This window comes from Gigantopelta aegis, chromosome 14, assembly GCF_016097555.1.
Source record: "Gigantopelta aegis isolate Gae_Host chromosome 14, Gae_host_genome, whole genome shotgun sequence".
NCBI lineage: Eukaryota > Metazoa > Mollusca > Gastropoda > Neomphalida > Peltospiridae > Gigantopelta > Gigantopelta aegis.
The window spans coordinates 18,382,140-18,407,068 of NC_054712.1; the positions used below are offsets into that span (position 1 = coordinate 18,382,140).

At 39.6% G+C, this 24,929-nt stretch overlaps 1 protein-coding gene across 1 annotated transcript in view; it reads left to right on the top strand.

The window, feature by feature from the left end:
* LOC121388527 (1-phosphatidylinositol 4,5-bisphosphate phosphodiesterase gamma-1-like) overlaps nucleotides 1-24,929 on the top strand; it is a 72,650-nt gene that overhangs the window by 40,332 nt on the left and 7,389 nt on the right. Inside the window, exons 17-31 of the mRNA XM_041519895.1 lie at nucleotides 258-424; nucleotides 1,292-1,474; nucleotides 2,310-2,426; nucleotides 3,924-4,104; nucleotides 6,113-6,175; nucleotides 7,479-7,582; nucleotides 8,883-9,007; nucleotides 11,536-11,687; nucleotides 12,672-12,768; nucleotides 13,740-13,830; nucleotides 17,642-17,812; nucleotides 18,447-18,549; nucleotides 20,167-20,290; nucleotides 21,997-22,152; nucleotides 23,518-23,606. Of these exons, the coding sequence (XP_041375829.1) occupies nucleotides 258-424; nucleotides 1,292-1,474; nucleotides 2,310-2,426; nucleotides 3,924-4,104; nucleotides 6,113-6,175; nucleotides 7,479-7,582; nucleotides 8,883-9,007; nucleotides 11,536-11,687; nucleotides 12,672-12,768; nucleotides 13,740-13,830; nucleotides 17,642-17,812; nucleotides 18,447-18,549; nucleotides 20,167-20,290; nucleotides 21,997-22,152; nucleotides 23,518-23,606 (1,923 nt within the window). The remainder of the gene's footprint in view (nucleotides 1-257; nucleotides 425-1,291; nucleotides 1,475-2,309; nucleotides 2,427-3,923; nucleotides 4,105-6,112; nucleotides 6,176-7,478; nucleotides 7,583-8,882; nucleotides 9,008-11,535; nucleotides 11,688-12,671; nucleotides 12,769-13,739; nucleotides 13,831-17,641; nucleotides 17,813-18,446; nucleotides 18,550-20,166; nucleotides 20,291-21,996; nucleotides 22,153-23,517; nucleotides 23,607-24,929) is intronic.

Genomic DNA, 24,929 nt, shown 5'->3' on the forward strand with positions numbered 1-24,929 from the left:
GGATAACCACTACTTCTCAGACGAACGTTCGTTTTTAGAATTATGAAAAATGTATTTTGGGGTATTGCAAAAATGTGGATGACCAGAACCACTTCAGGAGTTCGAACATTAATATTGTAAATAATAAAATGTAAGTACTTGTAAGTTAAATTATCAAAAATGGCTTTAATACTAACAGTGAAAAAATACCTTGTAGTTTTTACAAACTAGGATATGTCACTGTAAAGACCTACAAATGGTGTACATGTTCTCGGCAGGACCTGGACAGTGACGAGGAATACCTGGACACAGAGTCGTGGTATCACGGGGAACTCCCCACCGGGAAGAAACAGGCGGACGAATTGTTGCTGTCACACTACGCTGGTGACGGGACATACCTGGTACGAAACAGCGGAAAAGGGGCAGGGTACACGCTGTCTCTCATGTAAGTACGAAGTGTTATAGCTCAGTGCTAGAGATCTTGTCTGAGGTGCGAGTGGTTGTGCGAACGATTGGGTTTAGTGGTTGGTTGTGCGGATTTCACCGCAGTTTAATAGTGTAATCAGTGTATGCGTTGACATTTAAAAGAAACATTGTATTTAAGCTTTTTCAAAATTGAATGATTGTCAAAATCCATTAAACTACAATGAAAGCGAATGCTGTTTATTTGTTTTGTTTTTCGACATTAGTTTAATGATTATTATTATTATATTAATTAATATACGTCAGTTTAAAAATAGATATGATTATCTGACTCTTTCGAATACATAACATTATGATACAAACAGTAAGCGGGTATTGACTAATACCCGAGTCAATCATCTAATAAATAATAATAGCAGCAGCATCCGATTTGTTATCGAGTATTTACGGTGGTATTTAATATATTACCATATTGAGCACTGGTGTTTAATATATTACCATACTGAGCATTGTTATTTAATATATTACCATATTGAGCATTGGTATTTAATATATTACCATACTGAGCATTAGTATTTAATATATTACCATATTCAGCATTGGTATTTAATATATTATCATGCTGAGCATTTGGTATTTAATATATTACCACACTGAGCATTGGTATTTAATATATTACCAAATTGAGATATTTAATATATTACCATGCTGAGTATTGTTATTTAATATATTACCATGCTGACTATTGTTATTTAATATATTACCATATTGAGCATTGGTATTTAATATATTACCATATTGAGCATTGGTATTTAATATATTACTATATTGAGCATTGCTGTTTAATATATTATCATATTGAGCATTGCTATTTATTTTGTGTTTCCAGCCTGAATAACAAAGTGAACCACTGCCGCATCAAGGAGACGGACGATGGACGGTACACGCTGGGGGACAATGACGCGTTCCGAACTATCCCCGAACTCATACACTACTACACGCAGCACCCCATCCATTTCCCTAATGTCCTGGTGAAACTCACCCACCCGGTCGACAGGACACTCGACAAGCCGTAAGTCGACACAATACTGTTATGACATACATGTACTTCACATTCAACATCAGCACTCAGTACACGTAGTAACGGATGGGAATTTGGAAACAATGCTGCGACTTCACCGTTCAGTTCATTATCATCACCTTAAATATGTTTGTGATCTTTTACCATCCCCCAAAATGTTGTTATTATCTATGATACATGTTTGTGGCGTCTAAAAGAAATGGGGAAAAGGGAGACAAAAAAACAAAATATAAACAGAAAAGACAATGGACCTTCATGTTCATATATGGCCCCAAGATGTTTTTTTGTTTTTGTTTTTTATATCAAAACTCAGATCTTTAATGACGTCACACGCATGCAATTGTATAGGTTGCCATGATGTTTTAAAACTTTTAAGACGTTACCAGGCCTGGTACTCATAAAGCTTTTAGAGTCTAGCCTCGAGAGTCTAATAAGAGTCTGAAGCAGTAATGTCATGACAACACCATGCAAATTGTATGAGTGTGAAATCATTGGAGATTGATAAACACGGGTCCAGGTCTAGATTGAGATGCTTACTAGGAGCACAAGGAGCCGACTCCAAGCTGTGATACATGCACATTGCTGACAGTGTGATGTTTGTGCCATTGACACTTCTGATATATTTTGGTGGTATTGGCATGGTGTCTGTATGGATTTTAAATTCTGACGTACTGCACCACAGATAACGCCACTGTCTGAAACTCACCAACGAAATATGCCTTACAAATGTCTCAAATCATTTCTGTATCTTGATATTTCAACAAAATTCTTTTCGTAAAGTCAATGAAGTGCTTTGTATAAGGAAGATATTGTTTCGTGTCTGTAGGTGGTTCTTTCCGAACTGCAGTCGAGACAAGGCTGAGCTGATTCTGTCAGGAATTCCGGAAGACGGCAGGTTTCTGATCCGCAGTTCGTTCGACAACTCGTTGTCTCTGTCCTTCAGGTAAGCACCTTGTTAAAACTCACCCAGTTGTAGTATTAGACACACATCATGGGTGAATACAGTTCCTTTAACAACTAGCTGTCACTGTCCTTCAGGTAAGCACCTTGTTAAAACTCACCCAGCTGTAGTATCAGACACACAGCATGGGTGAATACAGTTCCTTTAACAACTCGCTGTCTCTGTCCTTCAGATGAGCACTTTGTTAAAACTCACCCAGTAGTATCATCCGACACACAGCATGGGTGAATACAGTTCCTTTAACTCGCTATCTATGTCCTTCAGGTACTTGACTTGAAACCACACTCTGTTCGATATGTGATAAACATAACACTGTATGATAAAAGTATTTATTTTTGTTTTGTTTTGTTTGTTTGTGTTTTGTTTTGTTTGTGTTTTAAACATACAGTAACATGAACATCTTTGGATGCAACTATCATCAACATTGCGGCTGAGATATTTAATTTCATGGAATTCTTTAGATTTGGGACAGCTGACCCCGTGTCGCTCCCCTTCTCCATTTCATTTCAACATATTTTCGTGCTTATATCCAATTAAGGTTCAAGCACGCACGCCTCAGCTATATGGACTGTCTGTCCAGGACAGTGGGTTAGTGGTTAGTGAAAGAGAAGTTTGTGTAGTGGCCTTACACCTACCCACAGAGTCGTTAAACCTCACTCTAGGTGGGAGCCGGTACTGGGCTGTGAACCCAATACCTACCAGCCTTATGTCCGATGGCTTAACCACCAAGGCCGGTTCCTCCATGCTTCCGATGCCTGCGTTTTTTTAAAGCACATTCTTTTTAAGACGTTAATCTCTGATTCGGGGGCGGGACTTAGCTCAGTGGTACAGCGCTCGCCTGATGCGCGATCGATCTAGGATCGATTCCCGTCGGTGGGCCCATTTCTCGTTCCAGCCAGTGCTGGTGTAACAAAGGCCATGGTACGTACTATCCTGTCTGTGGGATGGTGCATATAAAAGATCCTTGCTGCTAATCGAGAAGAGTAGCCTATGAAGTGGCGACAGCGGGTTTCCTCAACTGGTGTAACAAAGACCTTGGTATGTGCTATCCTGTCTGTGGGATGGTGCATATAAAAGATCCCTTGCTGCTATTTCTCGTTCCAGCCAGTGTTCCACAACTGGTGTAACAAAGACCTTGGTATGTACTTGCGTAACAATTTTTAAAGGCCGTGGTACATACAATCCTGTATGTGGGATGGTGCATTTAAAAGACCTTTTGCTGCTAATCGAAAAGAGTAGCCCATGAAGTGGCGACAGCGGTTTTTCTCTCTCAAGATCTGTGTGGTCCTTAACCATATGTCCGACGCCATATAACCGTTAATAAAATGTGTTGAGTGCGTCATTAAATAAAACATTTCCTTCCTCACTTAATATCTGTGTGGTCCTTAACCATATGTCCGACGCCATATAACCGTAAATAAAATGTGTTGAGTGCGTCTTTAAATAAAACATTTTCCTTTCCTTTCATCTGTGATGCAGGTATCATCGGACGATTCGTCATTTCCGCATCTACAAGCCAGGTCAGTTCTACGAGATCGGGCCGTACCGGTTCGTGTCACTCGACAAGCTCGTGCAGTACTTCCAGAAGTGTCCGCTTTACAAGAGGATGAAGCTCGGCAAGCCAGCGGAAAGAATTCTATCTACAGAGGAACATGATGACGTCAGTATCACCTTAAACACTTTATTATCCATGTGGTTAAAAATATATTAGTACATATCAAAGTGATACATCCCACTAGAACGCCGACTGGGACGTAACACTTCGACGTCACACGATGACGTCATCAATTGGCGCACTACAACCTTACAGAAACGCCAACCAAATGAGTTGACTGATTTAATTAAGATCGATTATGGGTAATAAGTAGGATATTAAACTCGCTGCCATTTCGAATCATGTTTATGTCCATCGTGAAATAAGTTTCGTTGTCACTCGCTAAAGCTTGTGACAACTGAAAATTATTTCACTCGGGACATAAACATGATACTAAATAGAAGCTCGTTTAATATCCTATAAATACTCACTGGGCTCAGATAGTACTCATAATACAGATTCTGTAGCGAAATACTCTCTTTTTTTCTAGTTTTTAAATTTTAACTTGATTTTCGTACTTGTAAAATTTATATTTAAATAAGCATGCTGTTCTGGTCATACAACTCGGCTATCTGGGCTGTCTGTTGATATACGATCATCTCCTCCCCATTTTAAAATTTAAAATTCTCTTTTATAATCAAGTAAATTTTGAAAAAAAAGAGAAAAAAAAGAAGAGAATGAATTAATGAATAATATTACAATAGATTTAACCTTTTCCTCCACAGGACGTAATGCATGATAGCATAAATTTAAATGTAAAAATTTATTTGTTTTGGATTAGCCTGTTCTAAATTTGCGCTTACTAATTATGTTTTTAGAATAAATCACCATAACATTTAAATAAACATTTTGACTGGCGCTGGAAAGTTTAGATTCCCACCTCCCATTTTATAAATTATCCAAATTGACCCATTAAAGTAAATTAATCCGTTTCAGGCCACATCACTGGTCATGACAGAGTCTTGTGGCCCGTGAGGGACGTGCCCGAAACTATAAGGGTGAAGGGGCACGTTAATAGAGTTCACGACCACGATTGAAAACAAAGAACAAAAGAATCGGGCACAAGTTTGACAACTTACGAGGCCCTCGTCTATATAGATACAATATACATGACGACTTATATTACATAGCTGTAAATTTAAACAACATTTAAACAGTTTGAATCAAGATGGTATCCGTAAATAGTAAAAAACACTCAGTGTATTATAAAGGTGTAGTAACTGTTGTAGTTTGTGTTTGTGTTTTGCTTTAGAAGAAACCCAAACTTGTTCAATCTTCTTCTTCTTCTTCTTCTTTTCGTTCGCTTGTTGACTACAGTGTAGTCATAATAGCTGTTGATGCATCGTATTGTGGTCTATTAGAGTGCGCCGTGCGGCCCAATACCTCTGACTTCAGCACTCGAGGTTTCTGTAAGGGTTACCTCACCCTTAGTCCATATCAGTCTAGCCTCTACCCATTGACCAGTCCAGCTTGGGTGTCCCTAACAGAAGCCAAAGCTCCTGCTGGCATAGCTCTGTAGGTCACTGAGACATACATGCAAGCCCCCTCACCACGTCAAGGAATGGACTATGAAGGGGACTTGTTAAATGACGACGAAGCTAGACTGGGGTAGTGATTTTGACTGAATGTTCTTGTTGCAATACAACTCTTTTTATTGTTTGTTTTTGAAGGGTAATCTCTCTATGAAATGACTCCACTAATTGCTAAGGGGCGGGACGTAGCCCAGTGGTAAAGCGTTCGCTTGATTTGCGGTCGGTCTAGGATCAATCCCCGTTGGTGGACCCATTGGGCTATTTCTCGTCCCAGCCAGTGCTCCACAACTGGTGTAACAAAGGTCCGTGGTATGTACTATCCTGTCTGTGTGATGGTGCATATAAAAGATCCTTGTTGCTAATCGAGAAGAGTAGCCCATGAAGTGGCGACAGGGGGTTTCCTCTCTTAATATATGTGTGGTCCTTAACCATATGTCTGACGCCACATAACCGTAAATAAAATGTGTTGAGTGGCGTCGTTAAATAAAACATTTCCTCCCTCCACTAATTGCTAATTCCAAATAGTATTCTTGTTGTTGTAGGACTGCGTTACATACGCCAGCAACATGTACTGCGAAGTGAACAGTCTAACAGCCCGACCAACGGTATGTATTAATTAGAGTCCACCACCAAGCAACAATTTATTAACCACTTAGTATCTTCTTAAATATGTGTTACATTAAAGGGACATTCCTGAGTTTGCTTTACTTTTAAAGATATTATCGACTAACAGAGACTATTTAACGATTGACTCCTTGTGATGCTATTTGCTATTGTACTACCTAAATAACAAAGTAATCATATCGGTGGAGAAGAGAAGAAAATAATACGTTTTCATATTGTCAGTGTTCTATAAGTGATATATAGTTTGCATATTGTCAGTATTTTATAAGAGATATACAGTTTGCATATTTTTAGTGTTTTATAAGCGATATAGAGAATAATACATGAGTGGCCGTTAGATACCATTTATCTCACGAGCGAAAGCGAGTTTAATACGTTTTTAAACAACGAGTTGTGAGATAAATGGTATCTAACGGACACGAATGTATTATTCTATTTCTTATATATCCTATAATAACCAGGTTTTAAGCAAACTGTAACATCTTTTTCGACAAAATGTTATTTACAGCCGTTGCACTTGTAGCTAACTTACGCGCCACAGACACATGATTGTCAGGGTAAATATATGGCACAGTGTAATCTATTTCCACCGTGTTGCTTTTCATTGGATGCATGGCACTGGTGACCTGGTCATCACCTAGGAGCAGCCAGTCGTATGTCTTGAAATTGTTAACACAAGTGCGTGTGTAAACAACCCATGTGTTATTAAAATAACGCATGATGTTCTCACCAGGTTGCATAGTACCAAAGAAGAGAGTTCCGTGTCAAATATTTACGGAGTAAAACAGCTGTGGGTGTTATTGGGAGTAATATGTGACATTGATTATTTGTGCAAATACTATTATCCATTGACAATAAATAAATACACTTTTATTTGTTATACAGTTGTTATGCCGTATATACCAGAGGTTGGAACTAATGCGGGGTACCCCCAAAAATGGAACTGCAATTTTCAGCAAAAATGACGGTTGCTATTAAAAACATTATTTAATTCTCTTAAATGATAAGTGAACCCCCATTTTCTTGCAGGTAGATTAGATGTGAGGTGCCACACTTTCTATTGCTGTACTTTATGGGTGTTTTGATACGCTGCTTATATCAGTTTTATTAGTAAATGTTAACATTATCGGCAATAGGATTTGATTTGGTCATTTAGAACCACCAACGTGTGTGTAAGAAATATACTTTTCATATTGTCAGTGTTCTATAAGTGATACAGTTTGCGTATTGTTTGCTCTTGTTCGCATATCGCATGATATTATTCATTAACGGTTGCTATGCCAGGTTTCTGTTCGAGCGTTATACGACTTCCATGCACAGGAGAGTGACCAGCTGTCGTTCAAGAGGGGGGCAGTGATAACCAATGTATTTCAAGATGACCAGTCATGGTGAGTAGTATTTGGTAAACCAGGAAGGAAGGAAATGTTTTACTTTACGACGCTCTCAACACAGTGTATTTACGGTTATATGGCGTCAGACATATGGTTAAGGACCACACGTATATTGAGAGAGGGAACCCGCTGTCGCCATTTCATAGGCTACTCTTTTCGAGTAGCAGCAAGGGATCTTTTATATGCACCATCCCACAGACAAGATAGTACATACCACAGCCTTTGTTACACCAGTTGTGGAGTACTTGCAGGAATAGCCCAATGGTTTCACTAACGGGGATCGATCCTAGACCAACCGCGCATGAAGGAAACGCTTTACTACTGGGCTACATCCCGCCCCTATCTAGTAAACACTTAAAGGTTGATTTTCATTGTCATATATATATATATATGTGTGTGTGTGTGTGTGTGTGTGTGTGTGTGTATAAGATACCGAAAAACACTGGTAATAATCTCTCTCTCTCTCTCTCTCTCTCTCTCTCTCTCTCTCTCTCTCTCTCTCTCTCTCTCTCTCTCTCTCTATATATATATATATATATATATATATATATATATATACTAGTATATATATATATATATATTATTATATATATATGTATATCACTGACATGAATTCTGTTTTCGAAAGCTATATGTTCTGATAATAACCCTTCGTATATCTGTCAACCTACAAATGTAATCCTTTTCAAAAAATTATGGTTATAAATGTAAGAGCGGGAAGTCACTTTATATCCCCGAAGGAAGATACGTGCACATGAATAATCACCAAATCGCAAGCTACTCTGTTAGTAAAATCTTCACCATCGTATCTGTCGATTTGTTAGTTCTTCCAGAACTTGAGGCAAAATCCAGTAACCATTATTCATAAAATAGTAATATAGAATCATTTTGTAAATAACCACATACTTCCATAGTTAACATGATAGTCGGAGATGGCAGGAAGTGTGTGCTACATAAACTGAAAGGCAAAGTTAAAGTTTGTTTTGTTTAACGACACCACTAGAGCACATTGATTTATTAATCATCGGTTATGGGATGTCAAGCATTTGGTAAGTTTGACATTTAGTCTTAGAGAGGAAACCCGCTACATTAGTAGCAAGAAATCTTTTATATGCACCATCAAACAGACAGGATATCACATACCACGACATTTGGCGCACTAGCTGTAACGAAAAATAGCCAATGTGTTCACCGACGGGGATCGATCCTAGACCGACCGCGCATCAGGCGAACACGTTATCACAGAACTACGTCCCACCTCAGAAAAGCACAGTGCTAATTTTGTTTATACTTCCAGGTGGTTGGGCGATCATGGCGAACAGAAACAGATGTATTTTCCTGCCAATTACGTCGAGGTGATACAGCCCGATGAGGCAGCAGACACCAGTACCCACGTACTCCCGCTAGCTGAGTGCAGAGTTGGTATGTTACCTGGCAATGAGAGTTAAGTCTGAAATAATTGAAATTGAACTGTACCAAATCGTTAAAGTCTCAAATAACTGAAATTGAACTTTTTAAATCGTTAAAGTCTTAAATAATTGAAATTGAACTGTACAAATCGTTAAAGTCTTAAATAATTGAAATTGAACTGTACAGGTCGTTAAAGTCTTAAATAATTGAAATTGAACTGTATAAATCGTTAAAGTCTTAAATAATTGAAATTGAACTGTACAAATCGTTAAAGTCTTAAATAATTGAAATTGAACTGTACAAGTTACCAATAAAGAGGTGTTACTCTATCGAGACTGGACCTAGGGTTAGGGTTGTACAATGGTCTATATTGGCAACATTCAATTCAGAATGTATGCAAAATATCAGCCAAAACTATATCGCAAGTTTTGGAAGGAGAATACTCAACATTTTAGACAAACAGCGGAAATTCCAGAAACATTGTACAAACCATTAAAAATCCGGAATCGGGAAATCGTTCATCTCAGTTAAAAACTACTGTTCGCAATAAATACAGCTATATGCTACAAAGTCAGTTTGCAATTTGTTTGCGAAATGTTGCACATTGAACTCTATCAAAATTATAACTTTTAATATAAGTGCAAATCTGTTTGATTTGTGTTTGTCGTGCAGTGTGTGCCTGCGCTATATACATATTTGGTTTTGTCTGATAGGTTTTAAACCGACTTGAGGCTGTTAGGTATTGGGTTTTCTATGAAACAGTTTGATTTGATTAAACACAAAGCGAGTTTCAATGACTCAGTGGGTCGATCCGCCGACCTCTCTCACTAACCACTAAACCACCTAGTCACTGTCATGGACCGGAAGGCCATACAGCTGAGATGTGTGCCTAGGACAGCGTGCTTGAACTGTAATTGCATGAAATGAATTTGACATATATATGTTTATAATGGTATTTTCTGATTATCAGCCATACTGTAAAAACTACCATAGGAGGGCATCCACGTACCAGATGGTTGGACACAATCACAATTTAATTTCAATTTTCGTAAATTAAATTTTATTTTAAAAACACTATAATATAGTGGCTACGCTATGATTCGATCCTACAACCTTTGGTATAAAACTTAGACCACCAGTCTGTATACATTCATCACCAACTATCAATAACATGCCCATTTCCATGAATTAAATTGTCAGGCACGTCCATCCTGGGCACGAGTTCTGATTTGCGCCAGAACACCTGTCACTTTTTGTTTTGTTTTGTGTGTGTGTTTGTGTTTGTGTATGTGTATTGTTTGTGTGTGTTTTGTGTATGTGTTTGTGTATTGTGTGTGTGTTTGTGTATGTGTGTGTGTTGTGTGTGTGTGTGTGTGTGTGTGTGTGTGTGTGTGTGTGTGTATGTGTTGTGTGTGTGTGTGTGTGTGTGTGTGTGTGTGTGTGTGTGTGTGTGTGTGTGTGTGTGTGTGTGTGTGTGTGTGTGTGTTTGTGTGTGTGTGTGTGTTGTTTGTGTGTATGTATGTGTGTGTGTGTTTGCGTGTGTGTGTGTGTGTTTGTGTGTATGTGTGTGTTTGTGTGTGTGTGTGTTTGTGTGTGTGTGTGTGTGTTTGTGTGTGTGCGTGTGTGTGTTTGTTTGTGTGTGTGTGTGTGTGTGTGTGTGTGTGTGTGTTTGTGTGTTTGTGTCTGTGTGTGTATGTGTCTATGTGTATGTGTGTGTGTTGTGTATGTGTATGTTTGTGTGTGTGTGTGTGTATGTGTGTGTATGTGTGTATGTCTGTCTGCCTGTGTGTGTGTGTGACTCTATGTGTGTGTGTGTGTGTTGTGTGTGTGCATGTGTGTGTGTGTGTGTCTATGTGTGTGTGTGTTGTGTGTATGTGTGTTGTGTTGTGTATTTGTATGTGTCTGTGTGTATGTGTCTATGTGTATGTGTGTGTTGTGTGTGTATGCTTATGTGTATGTTTGTGTGTGTGTGTGTGTGTATGCGTGTGTGTCTGTATGTGTGTGTCTGCTGCCTGTGTGTGTGTCTGTCTGGTGTGTGTGTGTGTGTGTCTCTCTGTGTGTGTGTGTTGTGTGTGTGTGTCTGTGTGTGTGCATGTGTGTGTGTGCATGTATGTGTGTGTGTGTGTGTGTGTCTATGTGTGTATGTATGTGTGTGTGTTTTGTGTATGTGTGTTGTGTATGTGTGTGTGTCTGTGTGTGTATGTGTCTATGTGTGTATGTGTCTATGTGTTTATGTGTGTGTTGTGTGTGTGTATGTGTATGTTTATGTGTGTGTGTCTGTGTGTGTCTGTCTGCCTGTGTGTGTGTCATCAATTTGGTAGAGTCATCCAATCAATGATTCGATTATGCGATCGAATGTTGAATAATCACTACAAAAAGGGCACATTTTCGTGTATGTGGTGTGTTTGTTTGTTTTTTTGCAACATCCACACTTCCTTTATGTATTTGACAAATGCCTATCAGATCCCGTCCCTGCCCTGTTTCTATAGTAAATCAAAGCAATGCCATTGTTTAGCCTGTCCCACTTTACGTCATTACAGAGCCGAGTCAGCGCCAGGGAGACCAGGTGTTCGTGTTCAAGCTGTATAACCGAGTGACGAGCGATCCCCTGCTGTTGTCATGTGATACCAGGGAGGACCTCAAGGAGTGGATTGAGGTCATCATGGACACCACTGTGGCGCACACGCAACAGGTGAGGTCCTGTAGCATGACGTCATAGCGATACCATCATATCATAGCATGACGTCATAGCGATATCGTCCATAGTGTAGAGGTCCTGTAGCATGACGTCATATCGACATGACCATATCATAGCATGATGTCGTATCGATGTCATCCATAGTGTAGAGGTCATGTAGCATGACATCATATCAATATCGTCAATAGTGTAGCGGTCATGTAGTATGACGTCATATCGATATGACACAGACACACACACACACACACAGACAGACACACACAGACACACACACACACAGACACACACACACACTCACACACACACAAACAAACACACACACACACACACACACACACACACAAGCACCAAAGAAAAACAAAACTCGAAGAGCTTATTAACGAACTTTAAACCAGATATTACACGTACATGTACATTGAAAAACAAATTGCATAAAATATATTTTAATTTTTTTATTGGAAACAAGTGAAGGTCAATGCAAACATATTTGAACGTTTTATGGTTTATGTCATATTCCATTCAAAACCCACAATCAATATTAATCACTTTTAGTCATGCTCTCCAGGGGCTGGGCGTAGCCCAGTGGTAGGGCCCTCGCTTAATGTGCAGTCGGTTTATGATCGATTCCCATAGGTGGGACCATTGGGCTATTTGTCGTTGCAGCCAATGCACCACGACTCGTACATCAAAGGCTGTGGTATGTGCTATCCTGTCTGTGGGATGGTGAATATAAGAGATCCCTTGCTGATAATGGAAAACTGTAGCAGGTTACTTCTCAAGATTATACGTCGCAATTACCGAATGTTTGACATCCATTAGCGGCTGATTAATAAATTAATGTACTCTAGTGGTGTCGTTGAACAAATTCATGCCCTCCACCCACCCCATCGCGCCATACTGATGTCCAAAATAATGAATTATCCAGACTACGTAATACATACAATTGTTGTGTTGATGATATTTTTTTCTTCTTTGCAGACTAAGAATCAATCGGTTGCCGAGACTCGACAGAAACGAGCCAAAGAGTTATCTGATCTTGTCATATACTGCCAAGCAGTGCCTTTCGTGCAAGAAAGTGAGTTACTGGCACAAAATGGGCGGGATTTAGCTCAGTCGGTGGAGTGCTCCCCTGAGGAGCTTGCGTCGCAGGATCAAACTACCTCGGTGGATCCATTCAACTGATTGGTTTTTTTTTCTCATTCCAACTAGTGCAGCACAACTTGTCAAAAACCGTGGTATGTGCTTTCCTGTCTGTGGAAAAGTGCATATAAAAGATCCCTTGCTGCTAACGGAAGGCCCCCCCCCCCCCCCGCCTGTTACCTCGGTTGGGCTGCTGGTGCTCACCTACAAGAACGGGTGGTCCCCTCTCCCTCCCTCCCCAACCCTTCTTCATCCTATCCTGTACCAGTGCCCATGACAGGCATGCGCTAAAACAGTTTGCTCTGAATGTGCACGTTACACCCTATGACTTGACTTGAATTAATGGAAAGATGTAGCGGGTTTCCTCTGATGACTACAAGTCAGAATTGACATGCAATAGCCGATGATTAATTAATCAATGTGCTCTAGTGGTGTCGTTAAACAAAACAAACTTTAAACTTTACTAACACAAACATATCAACTTATTGCTTTAGGGCAGTGGAAAAGAAAGGAAACGAAATGTTTTATCTAACGACGCACTCAGCACATTTTATTTACAGTTATATTGCGTCAGACAAATGGTTAAGGACCACACAAATATTGAGAGAGGGAACCCGCTGTTGTCACTTCATGGGCTACTCTTTTTCAATTAGCAGCAAGGGGTCTTTTATATGCACCATCCCACAGACAGGGTAGTACATACCACGGCCTTTTGATATGCCAGTTGTGAGGCACCGGCTGGAACGAGAAGTAGCCCAATGGGTTCACCGATGGGGATCAATCCCAGACCGACCGCGCATCGAGCGAGCGCTTTACCACTGGGCTACGTCTTGCCATGAAAATAAGTTGAACTGAATAAAAATTGAAAGTTTGACATAGCCTACATGTGTATTATAATATTTTCAGACATTCCAGGCAAACACTTCCAGATGTCCTCCTTCTCGGAGAAGGCGATTCGGGATTACATCACCAAGGAGAGAGTTGTGACAATAACAAAGTATCCTTTCTGTGCTCTGCAGGTCAGGTCAGGTCAGGTCAGGTCATAGGGTTTAACGGGCATATTCAGAGCAAGCTGTTTTAGCGCCCGCCTGTTATTGGCCTCAGATTACAGTTATCTTCCCATTTGGTTGTCCAAAATCCGGAAGTTTCACCGCGCAAGTAGTCTGCTGTTTGACTGTGATTATTTCATGGCAGACAGCTATGAAGTGGCAACTGTTTGACTGAAGTGACAGGGGATAGCATGTAGTTTGTAAACATGTGTAACTTGTTGACATTGAAGACTTGTTTGTGGTAATTCCGGCCCATGCAAAAGTAGTGCTTTTTGTGTAAAATGGGTGTACTCCGGCCTGGTTTAGAGGGTGTGTCTGTTTAAACCAATATGCTGGGAGAAAGAGCTGGACAACAGGGGTTGTCCTTTTCAGGGTATGTGTCCCCCATGCAGGCAAAGGTACATACAAAACTTCACGGGCTTGCTGATATTAATAAAAATGTTATAGCCACTAAGGCTATATAGAAACATATAGCGAAATTAATTGTGGTCTGAGGCCTATTGGCACAGGCACCGGCCTCGGCCGGCTTCTCCGTCCAGGACAGGACAGGAAAGGGTTGGGGTGGGGTGGGTGGGAGAAGGGACCGCCTGCGCTGGCAGGGGTAAGAGAGCACCAGCAGCCCGACCGGGACGGAGGGTGGGTTTGGTGCTATGGAATGTTTGTGCTCTGCGTCTGTGTGCCACGTTTTAGAACCGGGACTTCTAGAATACGGTTGCCCGATGCTCGTGACGAGTGTTTTTCACGGTAGGGCTAGTAAAAAGTTTATTCCATGGTGCTCGACGGCGAGCGAAAAAAAAAAGTTGAAAAAAGAAAAATCTCCATTCCCAAGCAGAAATGTCACCATTTGTTATTCACCAACCTCATATATATAGCAAAAACTTTCAAGTAAACAGAACTTCAACATATACACGCCTTCTTTTACCGTTGACGCCGAGGTCACTCCCTTTGTATCGGTTAACTCACGTTTATCGATCTAGGTGTCAAAGGTCATGCTACTTTTTTTTTAGACGTCTGTCCGCGTGGTTTTAGGTTTACAAGCTACAACCGATGTCGACACAAGACCCAGACAAGTAAGGGACCGTAACAAAAGTATATTGAAGCCAGAGAGACTAAGTCACTTAGTCTTGATTCTGACCCCCCACCCCCCTCAAAAAGACTAAATGGGCAGTTGACTTTGGCTTCATCCAAATTGACGTTGCAAAACAAGGTTTGGAAAAGACCATAGGAAGACAGTAGTAATATAAAAGATACAAACAGTATTTATTCATGAATGCACATAGTGAAACAATGTTTTAAACAGTGATATGAGGCCAACCAAGGCACTCTGAAAGGCTTTGTAACTATTAAACTATACATCCAATGACAATATGCCCATTGGTATCTTTCATCAGACGCCAATGACATAAGCTCCAAGTTGGCCTATTTCAAGTCATATTTTCCAGCAATTTAAGATAATTTATGCTTCTTTTCTCTTCTTTTTTGCTGTTGCAATTGCCGTTTTTCGGCTCTATTCCAGCGCTTGATGTGCAAGGTAGAGAGTTTTTAAACAACTTGTATTGTTGTTAATATCTTGATGCAGAGTTGAGTTGAGTTGTTCCTGTCAAGTCTCTTTTTGTTAATTAGAAGTTACAATATATCGTGAAATGTTTTAATGCGCTGTTTATTGGGAGAAAATATCACACCCACCCGCGACACGACGCCACACGCAAATTTCGATAAGTGAAAAAAGAGAAGTGACTCTTATTAAAGAAAATCATCCTAAACACGCTCAAGATGTATAACAACAATTGTTTGTTTGTTTTTTGTTTTGTTTGTTTCATTACTTTATTATTTATTAGTGTTACACATGATTGCCAAACCACTTGTCATACTAAGAGAGCTAACTCTTTACGATCGTTACAACGGCAAGACCTGTGTGGTACCAACATGGCCGTTATAACGAGAGTTGACTGTAATACAAACCTAGCCACCTTGATATCCTGGTTTGCATGGGCAGTAGGTCGACAATAAATACCTTGGCCAGTGTTTTGAAGCCTTTTGGGTTGTGTTTGTATGATGATTTTCAAGTTCAAAGCAAGTGAAGCCAAAAGTGATAAAAAGACTAAATGGAGATGTTGAAATCATAAACCCCCTCCCCCCCCAGACTAAGTGACTTAGTCTCTCTGGCTTCAATATACTTTTGTTACGGTCCCTAACGATGAACATGGAGTGGAATGTTTCCTGATTATCAGTTCACGAGAACACCAATCTATTGAATTACAGAAAAAACAGTTCGTTACAACTAATTGGTCCAATTTTTTAAAATAAAAAGTATTAGATTGTATGGTTTGGAATTGTATTGCATTGTATTGTATTTAATTGCATTTACTATTTTAGAAACATAAGGCCCTTGTTTTTTGTGGGCTTTTGTGGGCTTTTTTTTAACACTGAAAACATAACAGTGTTAAATGTCTAAAAACGTTCTAGAAGCTCTGTATATGGCTGTAGAGTTTTTGTTGCTACACACTGTAATGTTGTTTACAATGTACATTAATTTGTCTTTTTATTGATAAAGTATATATTCAACGATTCAGTTCAAGTGTTACAAATTCTTTCTTCTTTAATTAATTAATCATGTACATAACGATTTAGCTATCACTGTATAAATGTATTTCTAATTCATGAATCATGTACCTACAGCGGTTACATTCAATTTTTTTTATTATAGATTAATCACATACTTAACGATTCAGCTACGACTGTTGTAAAAAAAATTAATATTAATCACGTATCTCAAACGATTTAGCTATAATTGTTACAAATTAATATCTTTATTGATTAATCACGTACTTAAAAGGACAGACCCTAGTTTTTAAACACTAAGGCATATTTTTCACCATTAGAGCCGTTTATGATCACTGAAATCAAACATTACTTATATTTTATTGTTTAGATTATCCAACCGAAGTTATATTTTTTTTCATTGAGCAGTTTATGTAGTCGCGTTTTAGTCTTTTTTAAGGGTATTTCAATGTCACAGACTCTTGTTTCACTCTGTTGTATCCACATTTGTTACATGCTTGTAAATTAACCAAACCTAGTGTCCATTTTTAGGGTTTTGGGGTCTAGGTGAAAAATATGCCTTCCTGTTTAAAAGTAAGTTTGTCTAATGATTCATCTACGAATTTTGCAAAATTTTTAAAATACTTTTTTTCGTATTATGTACTTAACGATTTAGCTATACTTGTTACACATTTCGTATTATGTACTTAACGGTTTAGCTATACTTGTTACACATTTCGTATTATGTACTTAACGGTTTAGCCATACTTGTTACACATTTCGTATTATGTACTTAACGGTTTAGCCATACTTGTTACACATTTCGTATCATGTACAACGGTTTATTTTGTTACATTTCGTATTATGTACTTGGTTTAACACATTTCGTATTATGTACTTAACGATTAGCCATACTTGTTACACAATGTACTTAACGATTTAGTGTCCATTTTTACGGGCCATTTGAAATTATGGGTCTAGGTGAAAAATAACGATTTAGCCATACTTGTTACACATTTCGTATTATGTACTTAACGGTTTAGCCATACTTGTTACACATTTCGTATTATGTACTTAACGGTTTAGTTTAAAAAGTAAGGTTTGTCCACTTTAATGATTCATCCCGTACGGTTTACTTTGTGCAAATTTCTTTTTTATTCATCAAAACGATTTAGCTATACTTGTTACACATTTCGTATTATGTACTTAACGGTTTAGCTACAACTGTTACCAGCTAAGCCGAGTTTACCCGAAGTTCACTCGGGTGATGTCGGATAACTACGACCCGATGATGGTGTGGGCGTGTGGTTGTCAGATGGTTGCGCTCAACTACCAAACACCGGACAGACCCATGCAGCTCAACCAGGCGCAGTTTCTCAGGAACGGCAGGTAGTGACGGGCCAATCATCGATTATAATTGAACAATTGATCGCTTTGTATAATGATCGGTTATAATAATCCATATTCGATTATGTGGGAAAATATTAACTGTAATTATCCACCAGTTTACATGATGGAATTGGTGTAAATATGTTGGGGTTGGGGTTTGTACATAAAGGCAGGTAGTGATCTGCCAAAGATCGATTATAATCGAACAATTGATCGCTTTGTAATCATCGATTATAATAATCCATATTCGATTATGTGGGAAAATTTTAACTGTAATAGTACCCCAATTTAGATGAATGAATTGATGTAAATATGCCGGGTTGGGGTTTGTTTTTAAGTGTACATAAAGAAAGACACCCCTCACCACAGTTATTGAAGGTAAAATCAGCCATTTGTATGGTATTGATCCCAGTGAACACAAAAATATATAAAGGCTTGTTTTACAGAATGAATCACACATTTAATATAATACATGATGAGGAGAACATCTAGTGCCATTTTAAGAATGTAATTTTCGACTGGTGTTGATTTGCTCACGGAAACAGAGTTAGTTACAGCTTGAGAATAAATGTTACTTTAAAAAAAAAAAAAACTACCAAAAACCATGATGCAGTTTTCCGATTGATTGCTTTAGGTGTGGCTACGTTCTAAAACCGGACTGCATGCGAAAGGCGAACTTCTCACCCTTCAACCTGGTGTCGCTACAAGATGTGCAACCCGTCACGCTCACCATCAAGGTAAGTGTTGTTAGTACCGGCCTCGGTGGTGTCATCATTAAGCCATTGGACAAAAGGCTGGTACAGGGTTCGCAGCCCGGTACCGGCTCCCACCCAACGCGAGTTTTAACGACTCAGTTCACAACACCCTCTTCTCTCTGACTAACCACTAAAAATTAACCCGCTGTCCTCCAGGGACAGACAACTCAGATAGCTGAGGTGTGTGCCCAGGACAGTGTGCTTGAACCTTAATTGGATATAAGCACGAAAATAATTTGAATGAATGAATTGTTGTTAGTGCAGAATTTGTCTTGCAGGGACACTGACCTTCAAACCGAAATCCATTCTTTAACTTGATTTATCATAAAAAGATAAAAATGGCTCTTATTTTTCAAGTGCCTTAATTTTTTTTTTTGTCAGAAGATGGCGTCATTTCATAAAAACACAACATGAAATATAAAGTTGCTTCAAATTTGAGACAATTTTCAGATTTGTGCCGGACCACTGTATTTTCAGTTCAAGGTTTAGCTCTGTGCCATAATTTGTTTTTAAATGTGTTTCAGTTAAGGATTGTCTGTTATGTCCTTTTCGTTCAAGGGGATGTGATCAGAGAATGTCATATCTGATGACGTCACTTTATATTGGTATTTTGTTTTATTGAGCGGTTGTTGTTTTTTTTATTAAAAAAAAATGAAAATAAAATATTAACTTTTTGCATTATTATTTGTATGTCTTAAATTTACTGTAATGAATGTAACAGAAATTAAGATGATTAATCGTTGCTAACACTAATGGATCCGTGGTTAAACAACAGCCGCCATGGAGAATGTATTGTGTAGACAGTTCTGAAACTACTGTTATTTGTTTTGCAAGCCAAACGCTATATATAAAAAAGATATGTGGGCCTTCATCAACTGAATAAAGTAGGATAAGTCAGTGGCCAGTGTCTGGCTTTTTAACTTTTTGACAAAGATTAAACATAACCTGACGTCATCAGGGCCGTAGCTAGGATTGTGTGTGTGTGCAGGGGCGGCACAGTGTAAAAAATAGTGGTACGGCTCGTGGTTGCCAGACTCGCCTTTCAAATTACTTGTAATGACATTTTCACAGATACAACAAATATAACCCACACGCACACACAAAAGTGGTACCGCCATGTCGTACCTCTTTGAAAAGTGGTACGGCCATGGCCGAACCGGCCGTAGCAGCCGTACCGTCTGCGCCGCCCCTGGTGTGTGTGTGTGGGGGGGGGGGGGGGGCGGTGAATTCATGGCCCGAACGAGAATTGAAGACCACTTGCAGTCATTTTAGGGAGGTTTCATACTTAAAACATTAATACCAATAACCAGTAAAAAATATTTGGGGGGCAACTGCTCCCTTACCCCCCCCCCCCCCCCCCCCCGCAAGTTACGTGTCTGGTAATCACCATGGTAACATTTGTCCATGGAACCGTTTTGTAAACACTCTTTTGGTGATGAATATAGGCCTATATAATTATGTGAGAAATAACATTACGATTTTATCTTAAAATAAAATTATGATAGCGATCAAAATATCGATTTTTGTATGATTAATGATTATGTCATGACTATTTCTCAAATCGTTGGCAGCTACCACTGAGTTTGTTTGTATTTCCAGATTCTGGCTGGTCGCCATATCAGCTCTGTTATCCGAGGCCGTGCAGTGGGAAGTCCTTTTGTTATAATAGATATACATGGCCTTGACCTTGACACGCAATCTGTCAGGACATCGGCAACCAATGGTAGGATGTGAACAATATCGTGGAATATATAATTATATATAGCAGGCCCATAGGAAGAAAATGTTTGTTTTTCTGTCCTACTTCACAAAAATAAAGATTTTTAAAAATGTGTGTGTGTATGCAGTGTCCGAAATAAGCACTTATCCGTTTGTCCTGACAGGAGAAAATCTGCTCGAACAAGCAAAATGTACCTAAATGGTTGTCCAGTGGACAAGTAAAACTTTTCAATGCAGTTTAATTTTGAGCAATCAAAAATACAGTCCCTGTACTTTAATAAAACAAAGCATTTATTTGAACAAGTGAAAACATTGCTGGACAAGTAGATTTTTCGATGTACTTGTCCGGTGGACAAATGAAAAATTCTGCTTATTTCTATCACTGTGCGTGTGTGTGTGTGTGTGCGCGCGCGCGTCTCTCTCTCTCTCTCTCTCTCTCTCTCTCTCTCTCTCTCTCTCTCTCTCTCTCTCTCTCTCTCTCTCTCTGTGTGTTGGTGTGTGTGTGTGCGTGCGCGCGCGTGTCTCTCTCTCTCTCTCTCTCTCTCTCTCTCTCTCTCTCTGTGTTGGTGTGTGTGTGTGTGTGTGTGTGTGTGTGTGTGTGTGTGTGTGTGTGTAAAACCATCCCACACGACATAATGCTTTTCGGCACGTTTTGGTAGACCTTACTGGCATCATCTGACGCCTATTTTGCAATAACATATGAGCTATTTTAACTATTCTAACATAAAATTGTAAAATATCCTCTGATTTCCAGGTCTTGATTTTGTTCTCTAAATTACCATGAAATGTCGGGGTCATTTTCATTATTACTTCAGTTTTAAGATATTAAAACGTCGATTTAAAACATGCATATATATGTCTGCATGCACCAAACAGTATCAGTTGTGTGACGTTACAACATGTCCACCGACTCGTAAAGAATATATAGTTCATATCCTTCCATTGCAAAATTCACTCTGACAAGTTTGCATGTTGATTATTTATAGTATTAATATATTAAATGATCATTAATAGCTTGGGGGAGGGGGGAGGGGGGAGGGACGTAGTCCGGTGGTAAAACGCTCGCTTGATGCGCAGTCGGTTTTGGATCAATTCTCGTCCATTGGGATATTTCTCGTTCCAACCAGTGCACCACAACTAGTATATCAAAGACCGTGGTATGTACTATCCTGTCTGTGGGATGGTGCATATAAAAGATCCCTTGCTGCTAATCGAAAAAAGTAGTCCATGAGGTGGCGACAGCGGGTTTCCTCTCTCAGTATCTCTGTGGTCCTTAACCTTATGTCCGACGCCATATAACCGTAAATAAAATGTGTTGTGTGCGTTGTTAAATAAAACATTTCCTTCCTGACGAGTTTTGATGTTGGTTATTTATAATATTAATATATTAAATGGCCATTTATATCATAGGCACATGGGACAGCACTGGCATTTTTTAAGGTGTCCTATTTCCATATAAAGCATGTTAAAGACAAAATGTCGTATATGTAAATCATCTGAAAAATAATTGTAAAGATCCTCTCATACGTCTATGGGTTTTTTGCATTAAAACTGATATACTGTTACGAAAACCAAATTCAAAACAACATCTTTGATTCATCTACCTTGTTAACCTTGAAACTGTATGACACACAACTTGTTAAATGGTTTAAATCATGTTGTGGCATTCCACAATCCGATGACTAACTGATACGTTTTTATTGTGTGTAGTTGTGAATGGACTGAACCCGGAGTGGAAGGACCAGAGTTTCATATTTGACATCACGTTGCCGGAACTGGCGCTGGTTCGCTTTGAGATCCGCGACGAGGCTTTCTTCCAGGAGACCCTGTCGCAAGCTATATTCCCTGTGGTCGGTCTGAGACAAGGTAACCGTGTTTTACAGTTATTACTATCTTCACACAGGAGACCCTGTCATAAGCTATATTCCCTGTGGTCGGTATGAGACAAGGTAACCGTGTTTTACAGTTATTATTATCTTCACACAGGAGACCCTGTCATAAGCTATATTCCCTGTGATCGGTATGAGACCAGGTAACCGTGTTTTACAGTTATTATTATCTTCACACAGGAGACCCTGTCATAAGCTATATTCCCTGTGGTCGGTATGAGACAAGGTAACCGTGTTTCACAGTTATTATTATCTTCACACAGGAGACCCTGTCATAAGCTATATTCCCTGTGATCGGTCTGAGACAAGGTAACCGTGTTTCACAGTTATTATTATCTTCACACAGGAGACCCTGTCATAAGCTATATTCCCTGTGATCGGTCTGAGACAAGGTAACCGTGTTTCACAGTTATTATTATCTTCACACAGGAGACCCTGTCACACGCTATATTCTCTGCGATCGGTATGAGACAAGGTAACCGTGTTTCACAGTTATTATTATCTTCACACAGGAGACCCTGTCATAAGCTATATTCCCTGTGATCGGTCTGAGACAAGGTAACCGTGTTTCACAGTTATTAGTATCGTCACAATGGAGACCCTATCACAAACCATATTCCCTGTGGTCTGTCTGGGACAAGGTAACTGTGTTTTACAGTTATTATCTTCATACAACGTATTAAATCGTTAAAACGACTGTAAAACCAACAGCAATCAAAACATTTATATTCTCATTAGCAAAACAGCGACTTCACCAGGTGATATATTTTTTTGGCACTTGCAGTCTTTTTGTGTCTAGTTTGAAGAATTCCCGATGCATGACTTGTATTTGTAGAGATATGACTGCCTTTGGTCTCCGGTCTACCTTTATGTTGTTATTTAGCTTTGTATGTGCATGCATTTTAGAAACTAATCTGTTTTCTATTTTGTATGTCTCAAGTAAGGTAGCTTTCAATATACGGTATACAAGATATATACAGGTGTAATACCAAAATACTTTTAGTCAAAGTCTATATTTGAAGATGTCTTGGTTACATTGTGGTGTTATAGCAAGTAGAGAATGTAAGTAGTCATTTCACACCCACTTTCCTTCATCATTGAAAGTTGCCAATTTAACATAACTCGTTGCCGCACTATAGTTTTCTTGTTGCAGGAGACTTTTCACACCGATTTTAGAATCTTTGTTTTTTCAGTTGGCAATTCATCAACAGTATGCCATTCAGTTGTCAGATAGTTTATGTTATTGGTATCTTTGCAGTGAAATGCTTTTGGTTTGTCCACCTTGCAGTGAAATGTTTCTGTCTATATTACACACCTGTGTTTTTCTTCTGTTCGCCTCTAGGATATCGAAGTGTTCCTCTCAACAACGCGTACAGTGAACGTCAGGAACTGTCGTCTCTTTTGATCCACGTCTCCATCTCCAACCCCAAGGTAAGTTTTCACAGGGTCAGCTCCATGTTCCCTCATCTCTATGTTCCCTCATCTCTATGTTCCCTCATCTCTATGTTCCCTCAATGCTATGTTCCCTCATCTCTATGTTCCCTCAGCTCTATGTTCCCTCAATGCTATGTTCCCTCAGCTCTATGTTCCCTCAATGCTATGTTCCCTCAGCTCTATGTTCCCTCAGCTCTATGTTCCCTCAGCTCTATGTTCCCTCAATGCTATGTTCCCTCAGCTCTATGTTCCCTCAATGCTATGTTCCCTCATCTCTATGTTCCCTCAGCTCTATGTTCCCTCAATGCTATGTTCCCTCAGCTCTATGTTCCCTCAATGCTATGTTCCCTCAGCTCTATGTTCCCTCAGCTCTATGTTCCCTCAGCTCTATGTTCCCTCAATGCTATGTTCCCTCAGCTCTATGTTCCCTCAATGCTATGTTCCCTCAGCTCTATGTTCCCTCGGCTCTATGTTCCCGCAATGATATGTTCCTCAGCGCTATGTTCCCTCAGCTCTATGTTCCCTCATCTCTATGTTCCCTCAGCTCTATGTTCCCTCAATGCTATGTTCCCTCATCTCTATGTTCCCTCAGCTCTATGTTCCCTCAATGCTATGTTCCCTCAGCTCTATGTTCCCTCAATGCTATGTTCCCTCAGCTCTATGTTCCCTCATCTCTATGTTCCCTCAGCTCTATGTTCCCTCAGCTCTATGTTCCCTCAGCTCTATGTTCCCTCAATGCTATGTTCCCTCAATGCTATGTTCCCTCATCTCTATGTTCCCTCATCTCTATGTTCCCTCAGCTCTATGTTCCCTCAATGCTATGTTCCCTCAGCTCTATGTTCCCTCAGCTCTATGTTCCCTCAGCTCTATGTTCCCTCAATGCTATGTTCCCTCAGCTCTATGTTCCCTCGGCTCTATGTTCCCGCAATGATATGTTCCTCAGTGCTATGTTCCCTCAGCGCTATGTTCCCTCAGCTCTATGTTCCCTAAGTTCTATGTTCCCTCAGTGCTATGTTCCCTTAGTTCTATGTTCCCTCAGCTCTATGTTCCCTCAGATCTATGTTCCCTAAGTTCTATGTTCCCTCAGTGCTATGTTCCCTCGGCTCTATGTTCCCGCAATGATATGTTCCTCAGTGCTATGTTCCCTCAGCGCTATGTTCCCTCAGCTCTATGTTCCCTAAGTTCTGTGTTCCCTCAGTGCTATGTTCCCTTAGTTCTATGTTCCCTCAGCTCTATGTTCCCTCAGATCTATGTTCCCTAAGTTCTATGTTCCCTCAGTGCTATGTTCCCTTAGCAGTATGTTCCCTCAGTTCTATGTTC